General features: G+C 42.3%; 1 protein-coding gene across 1 annotated transcript in view; it reads left to right on the top strand.

Annotated features, from left to right (window-relative positions):
• hmcn2 (hemicentin 2) overlaps positions 1 to 21238 on the top strand; it is a gene marked incomplete at its 5' end in the record, with an annotated part of 103223 nt that overhangs the window by 35999 nt on the left and 45986 nt on the right. The window contains 16 exons of the mRNA XM_080433596.1: positions 3118 to 3245; positions 4512 to 4766; positions 6305 to 6388; positions 9432 to 9623; positions 9740 to 9870; positions 11176 to 11323; positions 11857 to 11983; positions 12735 to 12892; positions 13559 to 13837; positions 14500 to 14642; positions 14773 to 14923; positions 15488 to 15712; positions 16554 to 16667; positions 17922 to 18109; positions 20028 to 20124; positions 20471 to 20635. Coding sequence (XP_080289722.1) covers positions 3118 to 3245; positions 4512 to 4766; positions 6305 to 6388; positions 9432 to 9623; positions 9740 to 9870; positions 11176 to 11323; positions 11857 to 11983; positions 12735 to 12892; positions 13559 to 13837; positions 14500 to 14642; positions 14773 to 14923; positions 15488 to 15712; positions 16554 to 16667; positions 17922 to 18109; positions 20028 to 20124; positions 20471 to 20635 — 2585 coding nt within the window. The remainder of the gene's footprint in view (positions 1 to 3117; positions 3246 to 4511; positions 4767 to 6304; positions 6389 to 9431; positions 9624 to 9739; positions 9871 to 11175; positions 11324 to 11856; positions 11984 to 12734; positions 12893 to 13558; positions 13838 to 14499; positions 14643 to 14772; positions 14924 to 15487; positions 15713 to 16553; positions 16668 to 17921; positions 18110 to 20027; positions 20125 to 20470; positions 20636 to 21238) is intronic.

Genomic DNA, 21238 nt, shown 5'->3' with positions numbered 1-21238 from the left:
TGTCATCTCCGGGCTGACGTTAACCCTTTAGACCAGCAACGCATCTGTGTGTAATTTTTTAGATTCCTTTGGGCTATTAAAAAATAGCAGATATACAAGCTCATAGCGCGGCACCGAGTGCCGCGCTATGAGCTTGTATATCTGCTATCTTTGAAAAATCATGAAAATCTTTCAATTTATATATTTTTGAAAGCGAACATTTGTAACTCAAATCTTATTGTTTCTGGGGATTCTGCAAATGTGTTCTAAATCCTAAATGTTTTTTTTACGTATTTACTTATGTTGCTATATATCAGTGGTTCTTAAACTTTTTCATGTCAAGGACCTCCCAAAATGACGTGTATTTGGCCACGGACCCCCATCTGAAAATATTTTGCTCCAGGGACCCCCCCAGAAGCAAAGATTTGAGTTAAAAATGTATTCAAAGATTTGCACACTTTCAAGATTTTTTTTCAAAAAAATAGCAGATCTACAAGCTCATGAGCTTATGAGCTTGTATATCTGCTATTTTTAAATAGCCCAAAGAAATATAAAAAATGACACAGATGCGTTCCCCGGTCTTAAAGGGTTAATGGTTGGAGTTCATTTAGTGGGAAGCCTTTTGAAGACACAGGCAGGCTGCATAAGCAGGCACAGACAGACAACAGTGGTGCTGCAGTATAAAGCTGTGTGTGAGCAGCTCTAGTGGAGGAACATCTGGTCCCACATGGCTCGCCTCGCCGCTCCCCGGCTCTCTCTGGTGTGGTCACTCTGGGTTCAGACAAGACAGACAGACAGGGCTGAAGCAGGGTGTTTTAGCCCACAGTCTGCTAGCAGGGACACAAGAGACTGAGCTTGACGACAGAGAGAGAGAGAGAGGAGAGACCCCCCTCCACCCAGACCAGATTGTATGGCTTTGGGTTAGATAGAGCAGAACGGACGTAAGGGGGTTGAAGTGCTGCGGTAGCGGCTGAATCAGATATGCTTGTGTGTGGGGACCAGGAAGGAGGAAGAATAGTGGGGGAAGAAGAGCATGTGTGTGTGTGTGTGTGTGTGTGTGTGTGTGTGTGTGTGTGAGAGTGTGAGTGTGTGCCGGGAAGAAGGGGAGAAAAACCCTTACGGAACACGAGATAGAAGTGCCGTTTGCCTGACGTTGTGGAGGTTCCCCCCGGGGGGGCTTTGGCCGTAAAACAACATGTCGACTCTTTACTAGTCTTGTCTGATGAGAATAACACATATCCATGAACTACCCCTACACACACACCATGGGTTTTGCTTATACTGGCACTGTGGAAAGAGGAGATTCTTTTCTCTCTGGTTAACCAGCCCTCATCATGTGTTCACTGGGTGAGATTGGTGTGACTGTTGGAATGACTCAGTACATGTGTGGTGTTAAGGGAGATCTCACGGTCATTTGTCCCACCTTAAGGCTCGTGCAAAGTGGAGAGGGAGAGGAAGAGAGAGGGAGGGGGGGGGGGGGGTAAATAAGGGAGCGGGAGAGAGGAAGACAAAGAAGGGAGGGTGAGAGGAAAAGAAAGGAGGGGTGGGGGCACAGGGTACAGAGTACGTGAGAGAAGCAAAGCGAGGAGGAGACTGATAAGAGAGGAGGAAGAGAGAGCGAGAAAGTCCCAGACAGAGACTTGTAGAGAGACACTGGGTCAGTGGAGCTGTTCAGACTGCATGGTGCAGCATCTTCTGATTAGGCCAATTTGTCCCCCTGTCAGTGTGTCAGGCAGCCAGTGTCCACAGATGACTGGACACCAAAGCGAAGCCTGAGTTATACTTAAGTTGCGGTGGGTGTCGCGCACCGGAAAAAGCCGATCTACAAGCTCACAAGGCGTCGCAGCGTAACGCCTTGTGAGCTTGTAGAGCGGCAACGTTCACTGGAGTCCGACCGAGTATAACTCAGACTTGAGGAGCAACAGGGGGGGGGCAGATAGATGGGCCTGAAGTCACCGGCTCATTGCTTCTGTGTTCCAGCTTTTGCTAGAGGCTAATTCATACGGTGTCACGGGACCCTTTTGCACGTGTCAATGCTTTGAAACTTGTCAAAAAGGGTCATGCGATGAATTATGAATCAAGTTAAAGGCAGTGCAGCGCAGCATGGATTGACCACTGGCAGAAGAAGGCATTTGGTCCCCATGATGTATGCTACCATTTCTCCCTAGACCAGTCTAAAGAGGCGGGGGATGATGAGGCGTTTAGCCATATGCACTGCTGGAATAGAGAGCTCTTTGTGCTTCCAGCTCGTTTCCACTTAAATGAATTTGTTATTGTTATAATTCAGTTCCTTTGCAGACACACTTATCTCAGATAAATCGCAGAGCTCTGTTTATATTTGCTCACATTATGAATTAGTACAGCTGGATAGCTTCTGGCGCAATTCGGGTTATGGCTGTCTACTCTTTGAAGTGCAGCTCTAACTAATGTTTTACTTCAATCAGACATCGCATTACATTACATTGGAAACAAATTTCCTATGGCAGCCTACCTAGTCCTTTGACATTTTTGACCTACATTTGTCTTATGTTAATATTTTCCCTTTGATTATATATTCTGTTTACAGTATACATGTATCAATTATGGATGTGTACATTTGTAAAGACTAGAGGTTCAAGCCGCTACGCGGCCCTCACATCTACGCCTCACCGCCGATCCGAGTTATAGTGGCTGCTTCATCAGAGTCCCTATTGTGCCTGCCTGCCCGCCTGCCCGCCTGCCCTCCTGCCCTCCCATTAGCCAATTTTGATATAGAAAGATGAAATGATGAAAAATATAAGCAATTTTTTTGCATTTTGATTTTGGTTCATCATTTATAACATGAACATTTATTCAAAACCCATGTCTGTCAAAATCTGCCAGTTTGTTTTTGCCATCAACAGCTTAAAAATACCAAGCATTTTCAGTAAAGACCATGTTGGTTTGATGGAAACAATTTTAGTGACATCACCACGGATTCCGTGGGCAGCCAGTATTTGTGGTTGATTGTTAATATACACATGTTGATATTTTCATGCTAAGCTTTCAGAATGTTCTCCTCAATACGTGTATTACCTAAACACAAACAAGGCCATAGATCTCCATTAACTCTTGACGTTTTTTCCATCCCTTCACCCTTGACCCTCAACCACTCCCTAGGTTCACCGTTCTACCTTCAGGCTCCCTAAAGATCACTGATGTGCGACTGATTGATAGTAAACTGTACACCTGTACCGCAGAGAACCCAGCAGGCAACGTGTCCCTAAGCTACAATTTGCACGTTCAAGGTAAATGACGTAGGTCTTTGGAAAGTTTACGAACTTGTCAGACACCCTTTTTTAAGATGCTGTCATGTTGATAGATTCTGTATGGATGAATCACTGCTGAAAACATTTGAATGGTTACTGAATAGTTCAACAGAAATGGGGAGACATGAACTGTATGTAGGCCTGTCACAATTATTACATCATCGTCTAATTGCAATTATTTGAGATTTTTGCATAATCGTCACAATCGTTTCCTCGTTGAAAAAAAATCATTCATTTTCAAATACTTAAAAAAAATCACACCCTGTGTGAAGTGGGCGGTGTTTTGCTAGCTAATCACAATACTGAGTCAACCAATCATGTACAAAAAATAAATACATTTATTGAAACACTCTTTATGATGGACGAAACCATAACTTTAAAAAAAACAAATTTATGTTTTTTTTAAAGTTATGGTTTCTTATATAGGGCTATGCACATGTGTCATGTGACACTGGCCAATCACAGTCCTGAATTGACTGTGATTGGCCAATCACGGTGCAGGGTTAGGCGGGGTACTTTTTGGCCAATCACAGCGCAGGATAATTGTACAAATTTCCAAACCTCACTTATAGGGGCGGTTTCACTGCCCAAAAAATCACACCCTGTGTGAAGTGGGCGGTGTCTTGCTAGCTAATCACAATACTGAATGGAGTCAACCAATCATGTACAAACAATAAATACATTTATTGAAACACTCTTTATGATGGAAGAAACCATAACTTAAAAAAAAACAATTTATGTTTTTTTTTTAAGTTATGGTTTCTTATATAGGGCTATGCACATGTGTCATGTGACACTGGCCAATCACAGTCCTGAATGGACTGTGATTGGCCAATCACGGTGCAGGGTTAGGCGGGTACATTTTTGGCCAATCACAGCGCAGGATTTGTTGTACAAATATCCAAACCTCACTTATAGGGGCGGTTTCACCGCCCAAAAAAAATCAGAAATAGCAGATCTACAAGCTTACAATGCGTTTGTGATGCATTGTAAGCTTGTAGATCAACTATTTCCACTATTTTTAGTATTTTAGTATTTTTTTTGTATAAAATGTTATCTTTGGATATTTAAGTTATTTGTCATATCTGCCCAAAGGCAAACAGAAATGTAATTTGTATTCACATGTTCCAATGTTCAATGCCAAAAAACACAATTAAATCGTTAATCGTAATTATTTGTGTGACAATTAATCGTCAACTTAAATTTGTAATCGTGACAGCCCTATGTACATTTTTTATCACTCAGCTAAGCCTCGGATCCAAGCGGCTCCTCCCTTGCTGAAAGCCCTGAGCGGCCAAACGGTGACTCTGCCCTGTGTGGTTCACGGCGAGCCCAGCCCAGAGGTCCGTTGGTTTCACGACGGACTACCCGTCGAGGTCAGGGACACTGCTGCCACCCTGAGGATCCAGCGGGTCAGCCGCTCGAATGAGGGCACCTACCGGTGTGTGGCCAAGAACGACGCCGGACAGGACACGTTGGAGATCACTCTAGAAGTTCTAGGTGGAGTACAGTTTTGATCCGTCAATTCCATTTGTTGTTTACCTCAAAATCAGTGGTGGAAAAAGTACTCAAATTCTTTACTTAAGTAAAAGTACCAATACTGCAATATAAAAATACTCTGTTACAAGTAAAAGTCCAGAATAAAAAAATTACTTGAGTAAAAGTACAAAAGTATTGGCATCAAAATGTACTTAAAGTATCAAAAGTAAAAGTACTAAATATTTGAAAATAGCCGATCTACAAGCTCACAACGCGTCGCGATGCGACGCGTTGTGAGCTTGTAGATCTGCTATTTTCAAATAGCCTAGGTATAAAATAGGGTTAAAGTGGTTAATGTATGTTTCATTATATCATAGTTTATATCTGAATAGTAACTAGTAACTAAAGTTTTCAAATAATTGTAGTAGAGTAAAAAGTACAATATTTGCCTCTGAGATGTAGTGGAGTAGAAGTAAAAGTACTGAAAATTGGAAATACTCAAGTAAAGTACAAATACCTAAAAATTGTACTTAAGTACAGTACTTAAGTAAATGTACTTAGTTACTTTCCACCACTGCTCAAAATACCATAACCTATTCAAGTAGAATATAAATAAAGTAACACGCAGCGATAATGCACATCGGGAAATATGCTTGCACAGCAACATCTGTGAAAGTAACCTTGACCTAGATCAGGTACTTTGAGTGTTTAGACATAAGCGTGTCACGGCCCCGTTTTAGACTCGAGTGTTTATAGTTTTATTCTCTTGAGGTACGTAGCTCCACACTGCCTGCCTGAGGACAAGCAGGCGTTAAACCCCACTTTATCTGACCAGTGGTAGGGGTCAGCCAGGTTGGGGGTGCTAAAGTTGATTGAGGGTCCTATTTGACCCGCAAAGGTCACTCAAGCGATTGATTCGCTAAGGGTTTGGGTGGAGGAAGTCCGAGCTTAACCCTTTAAGACCTGAGAAGATTCTAGAAAGGTCTTCTAAATCCTAAAAAAAAATTGGAAAAAAAACCCAATTTTTTTTTTCCTCGATTTTTCAAAAATAGCAGATCTACAAGTTCATAGCGCGGCACTCTGTGCCGCGCTATGAGCTTGTATATCTGCTATTTTTGAATAGCCTAAAGAAATCTAAAGTGACACAGATGCGTTCCAGGTATCAATGGGTTAAGGTTAACGAGAGAGTAGGGGGCACAGAACAGAAGTGAGGACCTATGACTCATGTTGTCAGCACAATTAGGACATCTTTTTTCCCGTAACATTGCAGATTAACCTTTTCACTAATGCTTAGCCGGAGGTTGATGTTTACTGTAGTTGGACAGGCTCAACTTAAAGCTGTCAGAGAAAGGTCTCAAATCTCACACCTACATCAGACGTGGAGACGCCCCGAGGGATTCCACAGGATTCTCCCCTTTGTGTGCCTTTGAACAGCAGAGCCTTCACACCTTATGATAATAATAGTCATCATTTTCATTTCTGTTTTGAGTAGATATTCGCCGTCTCTACTGCCTTTGTACTTTTACATGACAGCTAACTTGCTTTATCTGTCCCCACAGAGGCCCCATCCTTTGCCGAGCCTGGAGACGCCATCATGGAGAAAGTTGCTAACAACAAGGTCATCATTCCTTGCCCTGCTGAAGGTAGGAAGTTATTCATGGATGACTCAGCCTATAGGACAGACTGATAGTGATAGGGAAGGGCAGTGCAAGGTTCGGTTTTCTAGAAAAGAGAAAATGTACGCTGTGTGTGTGTGTGTGGTGAAAGTAAATAGATGCAGTTGCTTTTCTTTGAGTATGATTTGAGGACATGGTTTTCTTGTTTTCAGAGCAAACACCACTTGAAATGTAGGACAGATAATGTGAACAGTGTTTGTGCACGATCAAAGATATGCTCTGCTATCGCCTTAAGCTTGCAGATGCCAAAACAGAAAACAGCATCAAGATAATTTCTCGATGTAGCACTCTGTAAACCATTGTCAGTTTATTTCAACAGCTCAGTGAGATCATGAAGCGCCGCCCAACAGAGATGGGAAAGCTTCAATTTTTTTTATTGCGATAGTCGAAGAATGTGTGTTCTTATGTGTGTACGAGTGTGTTCCAGCAGTGGATGGGTGCACTCAAGCTTTTCATCGGTGATGTTAGTTGTTAGACCTCGCCAAGCCATCCCTCTGACAAGACAATGTAAATAGGCATTGTTTGTATGGAGCCATGCCATGGTAACAGGGGCTATGTTTGAGAAGGTGAGGACCATGACTAAATGGGGAAGCAACAGCTGGAACATCATTCTGCCGGCTGCCTCTGTGAGTCCACATCTGCTTTCCTCTGCGAGAGGGCCTGCTGGGAGAGGAATCCTAATTACAGGCTGCTGCTGGCAGATAATGGACAGAGTTGTCTGAGATGCACCATGGAGTGAGCAGGAAGAAGAAGAAGTGCCCCCCCCCCCTCTTGCATGTCACACACTAGGCAAGAAGGCAGACAGGCAGGCTGGTGTGGGCAGGGAGACAGTAACGGGGCCCCCCCTCGTAGAGCTTATGTGTGGATGCTCAAAGGCTCTCTGTACCTTGAAGAAGCCGCCAGCACACAAGTGCTCCACTCATCGATTGCTGGAGATGTGTCGAGTATACGGGGGAGATAAACGGCAGACCCGGCCATAAGGAGACTGTTAACCTATTAAGACCTGAAGCCGATTCTACAAATGTCTTCTAAATCCCAACAGTATTCTGAAAAAACGTATGTTTCTATATCAGTGGTGCTCAAACTTTTTCATGTCAAGGACCCCCAAAATGATATGTATTTGGTCGCGGACCCCATCTCAAAATATTTTGTTCCAGGGACCCCCAGAAGCAAAGATTCAAGTAAAACATTTTCGCTTTAAAACAATATATATTCAAAGATTTGCACACATTTTCAAAAAAATTCAAAAATAGCAGATCTACAAGCTCGTAGCGCGGCACTCGGTGCCGCGCTATGAGCTTGTATATCTGCTATTTTTGAATAGCCCAAAGTGTAAAATAATGATTTTTTTGCTCAAATCAAAAAGTGACACAGATGCGTTCTAGGTCTCAATGGGTTAATGCGCAAATGAGAACATTGTGTTAGGGTAGTCATGAAAAACACATGAAGGGGGGCGGCGGATCAGACTTTGTAAGCTCCGGCAAATCAATTCAAAAGTCTTCTAATGAGACGTTTTAGCATCTAAAACATATGTATGCAATGAGCAAATTGAGCTCCCAGCAATGAGAAAATTAATATGAGTCTGAATTTTCTAAACTGTAAACATGTGTTCCAACTAAGGGATTTGCTGATAACATCACCTTCATTTCCCTCTGCATCTCTTTGGTTTAGTATTTTTGGACCAGGGGATTGATAGTGTGCCGGGTTTCCCCCTGCCTTCCTCTGTGGGCGTCTGAATATGTAGCACCTCTGTAAATAGACAGAGCAACGGTATTTAGGTCTCTGTTCCTCGATGCTCTGCCACTGAGACTAGCTATAGAGAGGATGGCAATGCTCTGGCTCTGTCCTTTTTTGACAGTCTGTGGGGTAGAGAAGTTTCCTCCTTTAAGCTCTTCTCTTTTCCCCAACCCATCACTCGCCCGTTCATCCCCATTTGCAGTTCTTTTCCACACTGTAATCCGCAGAACACATCTGTTTTAGGTGCTTGAGTGCACGCACCAGTGCCTTTGAACTGCTAGTCGCACCATTCTTATGCCTGCTGCAAAAGGCCCTCACCTCAGATTCCGGTAATAAATCTTTATGCTTTGCACTTTAAATCTGACATCTCCCCCCGATATATTGTGTTTTTGCTTTTTTTTCTCGTGTGTGACTCTGACCTTCAAAATGTGAGTTTGTGAAGTGACAGGGCTCTCAGTAACCATTTTGGCATGGTTTCCCCCACTGTCCTCCTGTCCGGCAGATAAATGTACAGCCTGCTTTTTCCATTCTGGGCCGCTTGCCCATTAACCCATTAAGACCGGGAACGCATCTGTGTGTCATTTTTAGATTTCTTTGGGCTATTCAAGAATGGCAGATCTACAAGCTCATTGCGCGGCAACGAGTGCCGCGCTATGAGCTTGTAGATCTGCTATTCTTTTTTTATTGTGAAAATGTGTGCAAATCTTTGAATATATATTTTTGAAATATATATATATATTATATATAATATATATATTATAATATATAATATATATATTTGTAACTCAGATCTTTGCTTCTGGGGGATTCTAAGTTTTTTGAAAAACGTATGTTTCTATATCAGTGCTTCTCAAACTTTTTCATGTCAAGGACCCCCAAAATTATATGCATTTGGTCGTGGACCCCCATCTCAAAATATTTTGTAATAGGGACATATAGGGGCAAAGATTTGAGTTAAAAATGTTTTCCTTTAAAAAAATATATATATATATTCAAATATTTGCACACATTTTCACAATTTTTCTAAAATAGCAGATCTACAAGCTCGTAGCGCGGCACTCGGTGCCGCGCTACGAGCTTGTATATCGGTTATTTTTTAATAGCCAAAGTAAATCAAAAAATGACTTTCCCGGTCTGAATGGGTTAAATTCTCCTGCAGAGATGCATTGAGACGGAAACAACTTTTCTTTCTGTCAGGGCGTGATCGATAAAGCTGATTTCCTTATACGACTCATTTCGATTCCCCCCCCCTCTTGTTTCTGCATCTCTGCAGGTTCACCGCCTCCCAAGGTGCGCTGGTTCAAGAACGGTCTGGAGATACACCGTGACCAGACAGAGCTTTCGATGGCCCAGGATGGCTCCCTCGTGATTGGCTCGGCATCTGCAAGCCACAGCGGGGACTTCAAATGCATTGCGAGTAATGAGGCGGGCTCCGCTGAGAGGAAGATCAGGCTGAAAGTCAATGGTGAGTCTTAATTTTCTGGCTATTTCTGTCTACACGTGACAAATTGCCTTGCGATGGTGAATTCTGATGTGAACAACACTGACAAATATTCCCTATTCCTTCCTTTGTCTCTGCAGTTCCCCCTGAGATCCAAGATGACGGCCAGCCCCGGAATTTGACTGTCACCTTCAAGCAGCCTCTCACCCTTGGCTGTGACGCTTTTGGGATTCCTTCTCCATCAATCACTTGGACTAAAGATGGCCACTCTGTGAGTTCTCATAATATAAAGCTACAGCCTACAAGCTACCACAAGCTTGCTAGACATGTTGACATCAAATACTTTAGAATTGCACCTTACCCGGGACAGAGGATATACAGAATATACCACTTAGAATTGCATCTTCCCTGTTTATTGAGGTAGGATTTGTCTATGTTGCTGCCAAAAAGGAAAATACACAGAATATACAATACACTGAAAAATAATGAATAAATTGGCAACCCAAGATATACTCTACATTCTACATACATTAATGCAGTAGAAATATGCAGTAGCAATGACAGCACTACATTCTGAAGAGAACTAAATGTTGGCACTGATAGGATTTTGCATCACAATTACTTGCAGCATGTCACCTTCTTAGCTAATTATAGCAGGGAAGGATGCACTTCAATTACAGAGACTTGTTTACAGTTATATCCACCCCCTTTCTTTTAAAGTCACAAGCACCGTTTTAGTGATCATCAATGAAATTCTTATACAGTATTTCCAATATAAACAAGACAACGACTTCATACATGTAGGTCAACCTTAATAAGGTAAGGCAGTAGGTCGGGAGGTAGAGCGGTCATTCGGCAACACGAAAGTTGATTGTTCGATCTCCGCCTATATATATATATAGTATATCATGCACAAGTATACATCTGCTATAGGCTCAGGCACCTTTATATCTTATCTCAGGTACTATGTGTAAATATGTAGATAATTTGTTTGTTTTCTTTGATTGGTCTCCTTTCCCCCTTGCCCCCCCCCCCCTCTTCTTCCCTTTCTTTTTTTTCTATGGAAATAACAATACGATTTCACCCGCTCTTTTACTTCTGTAAACCTGTGATGTGACCAGGGTTGCCAGATCTGCTTATTATAATTTCCCCGCTAGATTTTATTTGAAAATAAGCCGATCTACAAGCTCACAATGCGACGCGTTGTGAGCTTGTAGATCTGCTATTTTCAAATAGCTGATGTATATGTTAAAGTGCTCATGTGGGCCCATAGTCACTTCTTTTGGGCTGGTTTTCCTAGACCTGGTTGCTTGTTTCTCTCACAGAATCTGGCAACACTGGATGTGACAATAAAGCTGATTCTGACCAATACCTTAACGACAACTAAATGGGACACATTTATCATTATAAATCAAAACAGCAAAAGGAATAGGGGTCTATGGAAAAGAAGATACGAGTAACTCACCCTATGAGCTATACACCACTGATGCAAGTTTCCATAATCTAGCTGTGCAATGCCACCAAGTGGCCAACATGCTAAATACAATGATGCTGTTCTTTGAATGGCTGTGTCTAGGTGGATGCTAGTCCTGGAGTATATCTGGAGAATGGCAAGAGACTGCTGAGGATCTACAGAGTCCAATCAGAACATGCAGGCCAATTTGCCTGCAAGGCCCAGAACTTAGCGGGAGAGGCTCGCCGAGAATATAACATAGTAGTGCAAGGTGAGCACACAAGCACTCATAAATGTGGACCTTTTTTTCAATGTCTCTGTGTTTCTACTGTTTTAGCAGGTATACAAACTTTTTGAAAAATCGTTTTTAACTCAAATCTTTGCTTCTGGGGGGTCCTTGGAACAAAATATTTTGATATGGGGGGGTCTCCGGCCAAAAACATGTAATTTTTAGACATGTATTTGGCCGCGGACCCCCCATCTCAAAATGTTTTGTTCCAGGGACCCCCCCCAGAAGCAAAGATTTTAGTTACAATTGTTCGGTTTAAAAATATGTATATTCAAAGATTTGCACACATTTTCACGATTTATTTTCAAAAATAGCAGATCTACAAGCTCATAGTGCGGCACTCGGTGCCGCGCTATGAGCTTGTAGATCTGCTATTTTTGAATAGCCAAAGGAATCTAAAAATGACACACAGATGTGTTCCCGGTCTTAATGAATTAATAAGTGATTTGCTGACATCTACATGGAATATTACGTGTAGTCACCTGGATTTAACCAGCCTGTCTCCCATGTTACAGCCCCACCAGTGATCTCAGGAACATCCAGGTTACAGCAGCAGTCTGTGGTATTAGGACAGGAAGTGGAGTTCCAATGTCGGGTCAGTGGGAGACCAGCTCCCCGGGTGGAATGGAGCCGAGATGGAGAGTAAGCAGGACAGTTTGCCCCATGACATCCACCAATATACCTACTACAGTAGTTCAGCTTCAGTTTATTTTTATTTATAGTGCAAGCAACATCACCCCAAGGGGTCTCTGTGCACTTCACAACAAGTCATACAACAAAAACACAGTAGGAAAGAAACACAGGTGCCTGCACGTATGGTCAAACAATTACCATGCGGCAGTGCACAGCTGAAATATGTACAGATCAGCAAAAAAGAAAAGAAAGAAAAGAAAGAAAAAATTCACACCCTGTGTGAAGTGGGCGGTGTCTTGCTAGCTAATCACAATACTGAATGGAGTCAACCAATCATGTACAAAAAATAAATACATTTATTGAAACACTCTTTATGATGGACAAAACCATAACTTGAAAAAAACCAATGTATGTTTTTTTTCAAGTTATGGTTTCTTATATAGGGCTATGCACATGTGTCATGTGACACTGGCCAATCACAGTCCTGAATATACTGTGATTGGCCAATCACGGTGCAGGGTTAGGCGGGGTACTTTTTGGCCAATCACAGCGCAGGATAATTGTACAAATTTCAAGTAATTGTACAAATTTCCAAACCTCACTTATAGGGGCGGTTTCACCGCCCAAAAATGTAATAAAATGTACAACAGTGTTTAAAACCACAGGGCAAGAAGAGGTGGTCATAGTACAGTACACAGTACAATGTACAGGAACTAATAATCTGACTGGGCCCACCACCCCGTTTCTTTTTTTTCTCCAGGGTTCTGTCCCGTGATGGAGACCCTCACGTGGAGTTTCTAGAAGATGGCCAGGTGTTGAAGGTGAAGTCTGTGAGGCTGAGGGACCAGGGACTCTATCAGTGTCTGGCCAGGAACAATGCAGGGACTCAGATGCGCCAGTTCAGGCTCACCGTGCAAGGTTAAACTCGCTGCCCTTGACATTCACCCTCTCTGTCTTTACGGTCTCTCTCCACAATCAATAAAAACAACGACCATTTAAAAAAGTTTACACCTCAATGTATATGAAGTCCAGTGGTGGAAGAAGCTTACTCAGATATTTTACTTAAGTAAAAGTAGCAATACCACAATATTAAAATACTCTGTTATAAGTAAAAGGCCTGTGTTCAAAATGTTACTTGAGTAAGTATAGGCATCAAAATATACTTAAAGTACCAAAATTAAAAGTACTAAAATGTTTGAAAATAGCAGATCTACAAGCTCACAACGTGTCGCGATGCGACGCGTTGTGAGCTTGTAGATCGGCTATTCAAATAGCCTATGTATAACATAGAGCTAAAGTGGTTAATGTATGTTTTCTAATATAATGATGTATATCTGCAAAGTAACTATTAACTAAAGTTTTCAAATAATTGTAGTGTAATAAAAGTACAATATTTGCCTCTGAGATGTAGTGGAGTAGAAGTAAAAGTATAGTAAAGTAAAAATGCCTCAAACTTGTACACTTGTACCAGTACTTGAGTAAATGTACTTAGTTTCTTTCCACCACTGATATGAAGTCCACAGTCTCACTGTGCTCTGTCTGGGGGTCATCCATCTAGTTTCTACCTCTTGTCTCTCCACACAGCTCCCCCCACCATCAGGGGTCCCAGTGAGACCACCGAGGTATCGGTGGTGCTGGGTTTCCCTACAGTTCTGCCCTGTGACGTCGAGGGCTCTCCGGCTCCCAGCATCACCTGGCTGAAAGACAACCATCCCATCGTGTCCAGCACTCGGCTGACCTACACCCGTGGCGGGCAGGCTCTGCGGCTCGGCTCGGCGCAGGGAGACAGCACGGGCTTCTATACATGCCGGGCCACCAACCCGGCCGGAACCGCTCTCAAACACTATTCACTCAGTGTCCTGGGTAAGAGACAGTGGTGGGAAAAAGTACACACATGATTTACTTTTTAAGTAAAAGTATCAATACTGCAATGTGGAAATGCTCTGTTGCAAGTAAAAGTCTGGAATTCAAATTTTACTTGAGTAAAAGTACTAAAGTATTAGTATCAAAATGTACTTAAAGTATCAAACGTAGAAAGTACTCATTATGCAGAATGGCCCATTTCAAATGTATACAAATCTTTTGAGAATAGCAGATCTACAAGCTCACAATGCATCGCATCGCGACGCATTGTGAGCTTGTAGATTTTCAAATGGCCGAAAATGTATATAGGGCTGAAGTGGTTAATTTATTTGTAATAGTATAGTAATATATATAGTAATAGTATAGTAATAGTTTTGTAATAGTAATCAAAATCTACAAAGTAACTAGTAACTAAAGTTTTCAAATAATTGTAGTGGAGTAAAATTACAATATTTGCCTCTGAGATGTAGTGGAGTAGAAGATTGGAAATTCTCCAGTAAAGTAAAAATACCTCAAGACTGCACTTAAGTATAGTACTTGAGTAAATGTACTTCGTTACTTTACACCACTGGTAAGAGATAAGCCCTGCACGAGTCTGCTCTTACCTCATATACTGTACAGTAGATATATCATCAGTGTGTAATATCAGTTTTTCTCATCAGTTCCACCACAGATAGAAGGAGACTCCACATCCCTGACCTTTGGTGGCAGGGAGGAGAAAGTACGGATCAACGGGACCTTAACGTTATCCTGCCTTGCCAAAGGCTTCCCCGAACCCAAGACTCAGTGGTTTAAAGATGGACAGGTTGGGCTTGTGTATATATTAAGCAGTTTCATACACTAGTATAGTTCATTACTGCATACGTAAGAGGGAGAAAAAGCGCCTCACACTGCAGAGAGTGTTATAAGTTATCGTTTTATTGTTCTCTTACTAGTTGCTGAATGGAATCTTCCATGCTGGTGTTCGAGTGAGTGAACAAGTTCTACACATAGACAATGCCATGCTGTCTCATGAAGGCCAGTACACCTGTGTGGTCACCAACACCGCAGGAGAAGACAAGAGAGACTTTCATGTTACCATTCAGGGTGAGTAACCAGCTGGCCTTTTCACATAATAATCATAGAGCCTCGACTTGAACACACTAAAACAGTGGTTCTCAAACTCTTTCGTGCCAAGGACCCCAAAATGTATATGGACCCCCATCTCAAAACATATGTTGTGCCAGGGACCTCCAGTCCAAAAAAATATATAAATAAAGATTTGCACAAATTGTCAAGTCTTTTTCAAAAATAGCAGATCTACAAACTCATAGCGCGGCACGAAGTGACGTGCTGTGAGCTTGTAGGATCTGCTATTTTTTAATAGCCAAAAGTATAAAATATGGTTAAATCTGGTTAAAATGATTGTGACGCTATATTAACACATTTTGCTGGGGACCCCCTGGTACCCCCCCAAGGACCCCTGGGAGTCCCCGGACCCCCATGGATGACAAAATATGTTTGCATTAAGAATCTTAACACACCTGTGTGTGTGTGTGTGTATGTGTGCAGGGCGTTGCTGGAAATGAGCACAAAAAAACGTAAAATTCCCAGACGGCCTCTCTACCCACTCAGGTACAGCCAACCCTAAACTGACCTTTTTCTTTTCAGTTCCTCCAATATTCCACCGGGTGAATAACAACAGGGAAGCAGCCTGGGGCCTGAGCGACGAAGAGGAGGATGACGATAAGGAAGCCATGACGGAGAAGAGGGAGGTGGTCCTGGGTCATCCCATCAGCCTGTCCTGTGAGAGCAATGCCATCCCCCCGCCCAAGCTCAGCTGGTTCAGAGACGGACGCAAACTCACCACCGCTGACGGAGTGCTACTGCTTCCAGGTCAGTGTTGATTTCATCGACTAAAACTATGACGAAAAATGTTCTTCGACTGCCTTTTGTCACTGACGAAAACAAAATGAAAACAAAATAAAAACTAAGCCATGATGACTAAATATACTGATAATCTCGTCAACAAATAAAAACTAGACTAAAATGTCAGGGAGGGACTAGTGGAGAAGAGATCCAGTAGAACTGAAACAAGTCATCATGGGTGCGCGCTGGTGTCACAGACCGAAAATAGCTGATCTACAAGCTCGTTGTGAGCTTGTAGATCAGCTATTTTTGGCATGCAGCTATGTGAAAATCTGCCATTTCGATGGCATCACAGCCTGCCAAATTTTTTATTTAAATCAGCTGTAGAAAGTCTTATGATATTTAGTCAACTAAAACTAGACTAAAAGTTAAATATTTTAGATGACTAAAATATGACTTTTTTGTTTTGTTCTTTGTTTTGTCTTTTTGTTTATTTTTGCTTTGTTTTGTTTTTACCTGTACAGCACTTTGGTTGACCTGGTCATGTTAAATGTGCTATATAAATAAACTTTGATTTGATTTGATGACAAAAACTAAACAGAATTTTATTCAAAAGACTATAACTAAAACTAAAACTAAATAAAAATTAGCTGTCAAAATCATCACTATATCCAGGTCAGGGGAAACTCTTTACTGTGTGATATCAACTTGACCGGCAAAGTTGCTGTTCTGTAATACAACAATAAGCCCCAGGAGGCTGTGGATTACAGTAATTTTAGAACGGCTATAAGGGGTGTTGTCATGCAGGCTCAGCACATAGTGTCCCATGCATCAACCTTTTCTTTTTTTTGTGGCTTTGCGTTCTCAGGTGGACAGGTGCTACAGATTCCCCGGGTGCAGAGAGATGACGGTGGAAAATATACCTGTCAGGCTGTCAACGAGGCCGGGGAGGACCACATGCACTTTGACCTGGAGGTCCTGGGTAAGCATGTACAGTCTTATCTCAGTAATTCTCATCCTTTTTTATTTCAAGGCCCTCCAGTTTGATATGCATTAGGCCTCTCATGTCTAGTAAGTAAGTAGGTCAAAGTAGCTTATTGTTAGTATCAGCCGAGCATCGAGGGCGTCTATCCCCTTGTCAATGCATCCCCTAGACCAGTGGTGCTCAAACCTTTTCATGGTAAGGACCCCCAAAATGTATGTATGTATTTGGCCGCGGACCCCCATCTCAAAATATTTTGTTCCAGGGACCCTCAGAGGCAAAGATTTGAGTTACAAATGTTCGCTTTAAAAATATATATTCAAAGATTTGCACAAATTTTCACGATTTTTCAAAAATAGCCAAAGTATAAGATATGGATAATGGGGTTAAATTAGCTGGGGACCCCCTGGTACCCCCCCCAAGGACCCCTGGGGGTCCCCGGACCCCACTTTGAGAACCAATGTGCTAGACCCCTGGGAGATGGGGGTGCTGAGGTGGAGCAGTACACCTTCCATCAGCTCCCAGTACTTTACTGTAGGTATAAGTTACCCAAGCCGTGGTACTCATTATGCTGAGCTGGGTGGTGACCGGGATCGAACCCAGAACATTTTTGTCCCAAAGGCGAGTCCTCTACCACCTGAGCTACCTCATATCTCATAGCCTACAATGGTCTGCAATAGAGAGTATGCACATGCCATGCGTCACTTTTCCACCGGGATACGCCCCCCTCATCTAGACTAAGTGGCAAAACATTGAGCAGCATGGAGCGTTGGAGTTTGGAAGCGCTCGTTGGAAATCACTCAACGGTCCTGCGTACCACCTGTTTCTAAATGTCACATAATGCAGGAGGTAGCAGGACGTTGCGTTATTAAAAACGAGCGCTTTCAAACTCTGACACCCTGAAAAATAATCACCTGCACGGAATTTATCGACAGAAAGTAGCTCATAACATGTCGGTGGATTTTCATGAAACAAAAACTTTGCAGTTAGAAAGAGGATAATTCAAGCTTTCCGTACAGCTGCCATGTTGGTGAGTTTAACGTTGTTTAATAAAATCAGATAGGAATTTCCTTTTTGGATATATGGGCTGTCAAAGCCAGAAAGTAGTTTTTTTGCCACTCAGTAAGCGTTCCCGCATAACTTCCGGGTACAGTGATGTCACGCGCATAGCCTCTATAGTATCCGCATCATTAAAAATTCACTATTGTGAAATAGTGATTAGTGATTGATGCTGTATTTCATTTCTCCAACCAGTCCCTCCAGTCATCATGGGCTCATCAGAGGAGTTCATGGAGGAGATAGGAGCGGTGGTGAACAGTACTGTCATTCTGCATTGTGATGTGACCGGTCACCCGGCACCGGCCGTCTCCTGGCTGAGGGACGGGCAGCCGGTGCACGTAGACACACAGCATCATGTCAGTGTGGATGGAACCCAACTCCAGGTGAGTCAGTGTTAAGACTGAAAAGGATCATGTGCTGTTTAAGGAAAATGTTCATTAAATTAGGCTTCCCTGGGGCATTGATTTCAAATAAGGCAATCCCAAGATTTAAAAAGGGAAATCCACTCTCGAATAAATTCGTTTTTTTTGGGCCAATTCTTCCAATTTTCTCCCAATTTAGTTCTAATACCAATGTCCTTATTTCCTGACACACTTGTGTAATCTTGTCACTGCTGACCCCTACTGGTTGTTCTTCAGATTGGTTGGTCCTAGGGATGGTATTGAAACCACATGCCTCCACATGACTCTCCGAACATCATAGTTCTGTGTAGATGCTATGCTGTCCGTTTTAAAGAGCAATCAATAATGTACGTTTGACTTATAAAACGGATAGTTGTAAATTACTCACACACTTAAACACACACCTGTGACCGCATTACATCAGCATTACTGCGCCAAACAAATTGTTTCAAAATGGCAGATTCTGCAGAGAATTTTGATTTACCGGAGGGGAGGGGGAGGGAGATGGACAATATTGAGGTGGAACAAAAGAAAGGAGACATACTGAAATTAATGACAGTCCCACGTAAATGAAAACAATCAGACAAATTCAGATAAATGTTAATAATCACCGCAATCTTTAACAACTTAACCATCTAGTCTAAACTAAGTAAAACGGACCAGAGCTGGCTCTGTACTAGGTCTGCTCTCGTTTCCTTCTACACCAAATCTCTTTGTGTTGCAACGTCTTGTGAGCTTGTAGATTGGGTATTTCTGGAGAATGTTCGCCCCAGAACAGAGGGTGCAGTAAGCATGCTTTCCAGTTTCCACTGCATCTGTGTGTTGCTATGTCTGTTGCTTGGCAACGATTCTGCTAAATGTCACTTTGGCAGAGAGTGATTTCTTTGCTATCTATAAATTGCTGCATCTTTTTAATGCCATTTGTATTTTATGAAACCTTGCCAAGTATAAGTACTAGTAACCGTTTTATGTAAGCAATAAGCCATGGAGGGCCTTTTTAACAATGCCCCATAGCTGTTCTAAAATCACTGTAAACCATGGCATCTTCGGACGTATTGCTTCATTCAGTGACTGCTTCACACTCATATAGTGTTACGACCCTTACTCTAAGGGTATAAAGGCCGCAACATAAAGACGGAAAACAACACCTGAATTAAAACATTTAACATAATATTTATTAACACAAATAGAAATAATTACAAATTCTTAGACAATGAATACAAACAAAGGAAACCTAATCTAGCTAACAGAACCCAACTATAAACCTAATTTAAACACAACCAAACTTAACAAACAATCAACACAAATTCAAAAGCTTAACAAACTGAGGACTCAAAGGTCTCAACAGAGTTGGTCACAGTCAGAGCCCAGTCTTTCCAGAGGCTGGTTATGAAATGCAGTCTTTCAAGGACACAGGCGAAGGGACAGAGGACAAGAGAACCGATTTTCCCACTGCCGAAGCTGACAGTCCTCTAAACAGTGAAGTTCAAGAGTGAGCTTTAGTGGCCCCCAGCCAATCCACTGAGTAGGCGCGTCATGGGGCTCATTAGAGCCGGCCAATCGGCGGAGAGAGCAGCTGGCAGTCTCCAGTGATCAACAGTCTTGACATTTGCCACAAGCTGCTGAGCTGTCTGTGGCACCAACTCTCCACCTCAGAAACAGGAAACAAGAGTAATGCAAAATACAAGCAGCAGTGTAATTAATACAACTACCAAATAAATACACAAACACCAAATAAAATACGGCTAGCCGTAACGTATAGTTACACACCAATTCAACCATGTTTTCTGCTGTTGGCCTTTCAACAACTCTAGCGGAACCTTTAGATATCTTGATGGAGTGAACATCAGCAGTAACGTTACTGTTTAACTTTCCCATCATCCTTCCTCTTCCCTTTCAGCTGCTTAGTGTCCAGGTGTCCGACATGGCCGGGTACTTGTGTGTTGCCGAGAACAAAGTTGGAACAGTTGAGAAACACTTCAGTCTGACGGTGCAAGGTGAGCGAAGCAATTGATCAATTTTTCCTTTTATCCTTTTATCTGACAAATTTTGAAACGGATGTGAGGAAAATAATTGACGAATTTGAGGAGCTAGTCCTGGTTTCTCTCTATTCAATTCACACCCATTCAGCTCCCTCTGTTCATCCTAAGGACACAGGCATTTCCCTGTGGCCTTGTATTGTTGTTTAATATATTTATTATATTTAAAAAATATTTTCTGTAAAGCACTTTCTACATAATAGATGTTTTATCATACAAACAGAGGGTCTGTGAGAGAACAGACACAATACAATTCTCTGTAGAATGGAGGGAAAAAAAGGTAAACACTTTTCTTCTTCCCCAGTTCCTCCAAGGATAAGCGGTCAGAAGGAGGAGGAGGAAGTGAGTGTGATTGAGGGTCACATGGTGTCCCTGTTGTGTGACGTTCAGGCCTATCCTCCGCCAGAGATCACCTGGACCAGAGACGGACAGATCCTCCAATTTAGCACAGGCATCCATATCCTGCCAGGTCAGCAGCATTAAGCACCGTCCATACATGAACACAGTGTACTACTAGTCACATCAATCCCTAATATCCGTACGACTGAATCTTGAAATACACCAATACACCAAGCCGACGGCTGGCTGAATACATTGTGCTTGGTGCCTCACAGAAGAAGATTTCTCGTCATATTTTGCTAAGGTGCCATTGACGAGAATGACGAGATTCTGGGTTTTCAGTGGTTTTACGCTAGATGGCGCTGTTCGCTAACACATGAGTCACCATTTGACTCCCAGTGAAGCAATGAAGCAATAAATCATGTGATCGCAAAAAAAACCAGCAACATTCACTTCCATGTTAATGGATTTGGAAAAATTGCCTTTTCTCTGCTTTCTGTTGCTTTTTGGCGAAAACATTTTTCAAAGGTTAGTGAAAACACTCTGAAATCGCCACCAGTGGCTAAGCAAACAATGTTTTATTTCTGGTAGTCAAAGGTTGAATAGCCTACAGTTGAATAGGAGAAGCCATTTGTTGTGCAAATGCAGAGGTGACCCGTCCAGCGTCCATACAGCGAGAACACTGAGAATTTGAATTTGTTTTATAAACACTCGAATCACTGCCGACCCTTAT

The sequence above is a fragment of the Gymnoscopelus braueri genome, assembly GCF_963280865.1.
Source record: "Gymnoscopelus braueri genome assembly, chromosome: 7".
NCBI classification, from domain to species: domain Eukaryota; kingdom Metazoa; phylum Chordata; class Actinopteri; order Myctophiformes; family Myctophidae; genus Gymnoscopelus; species Gymnoscopelus braueri.
Note: the sequence above shows the minus strand (reverse complement) of the source record. Positions and strands in the feature narration are given on the sequence as shown.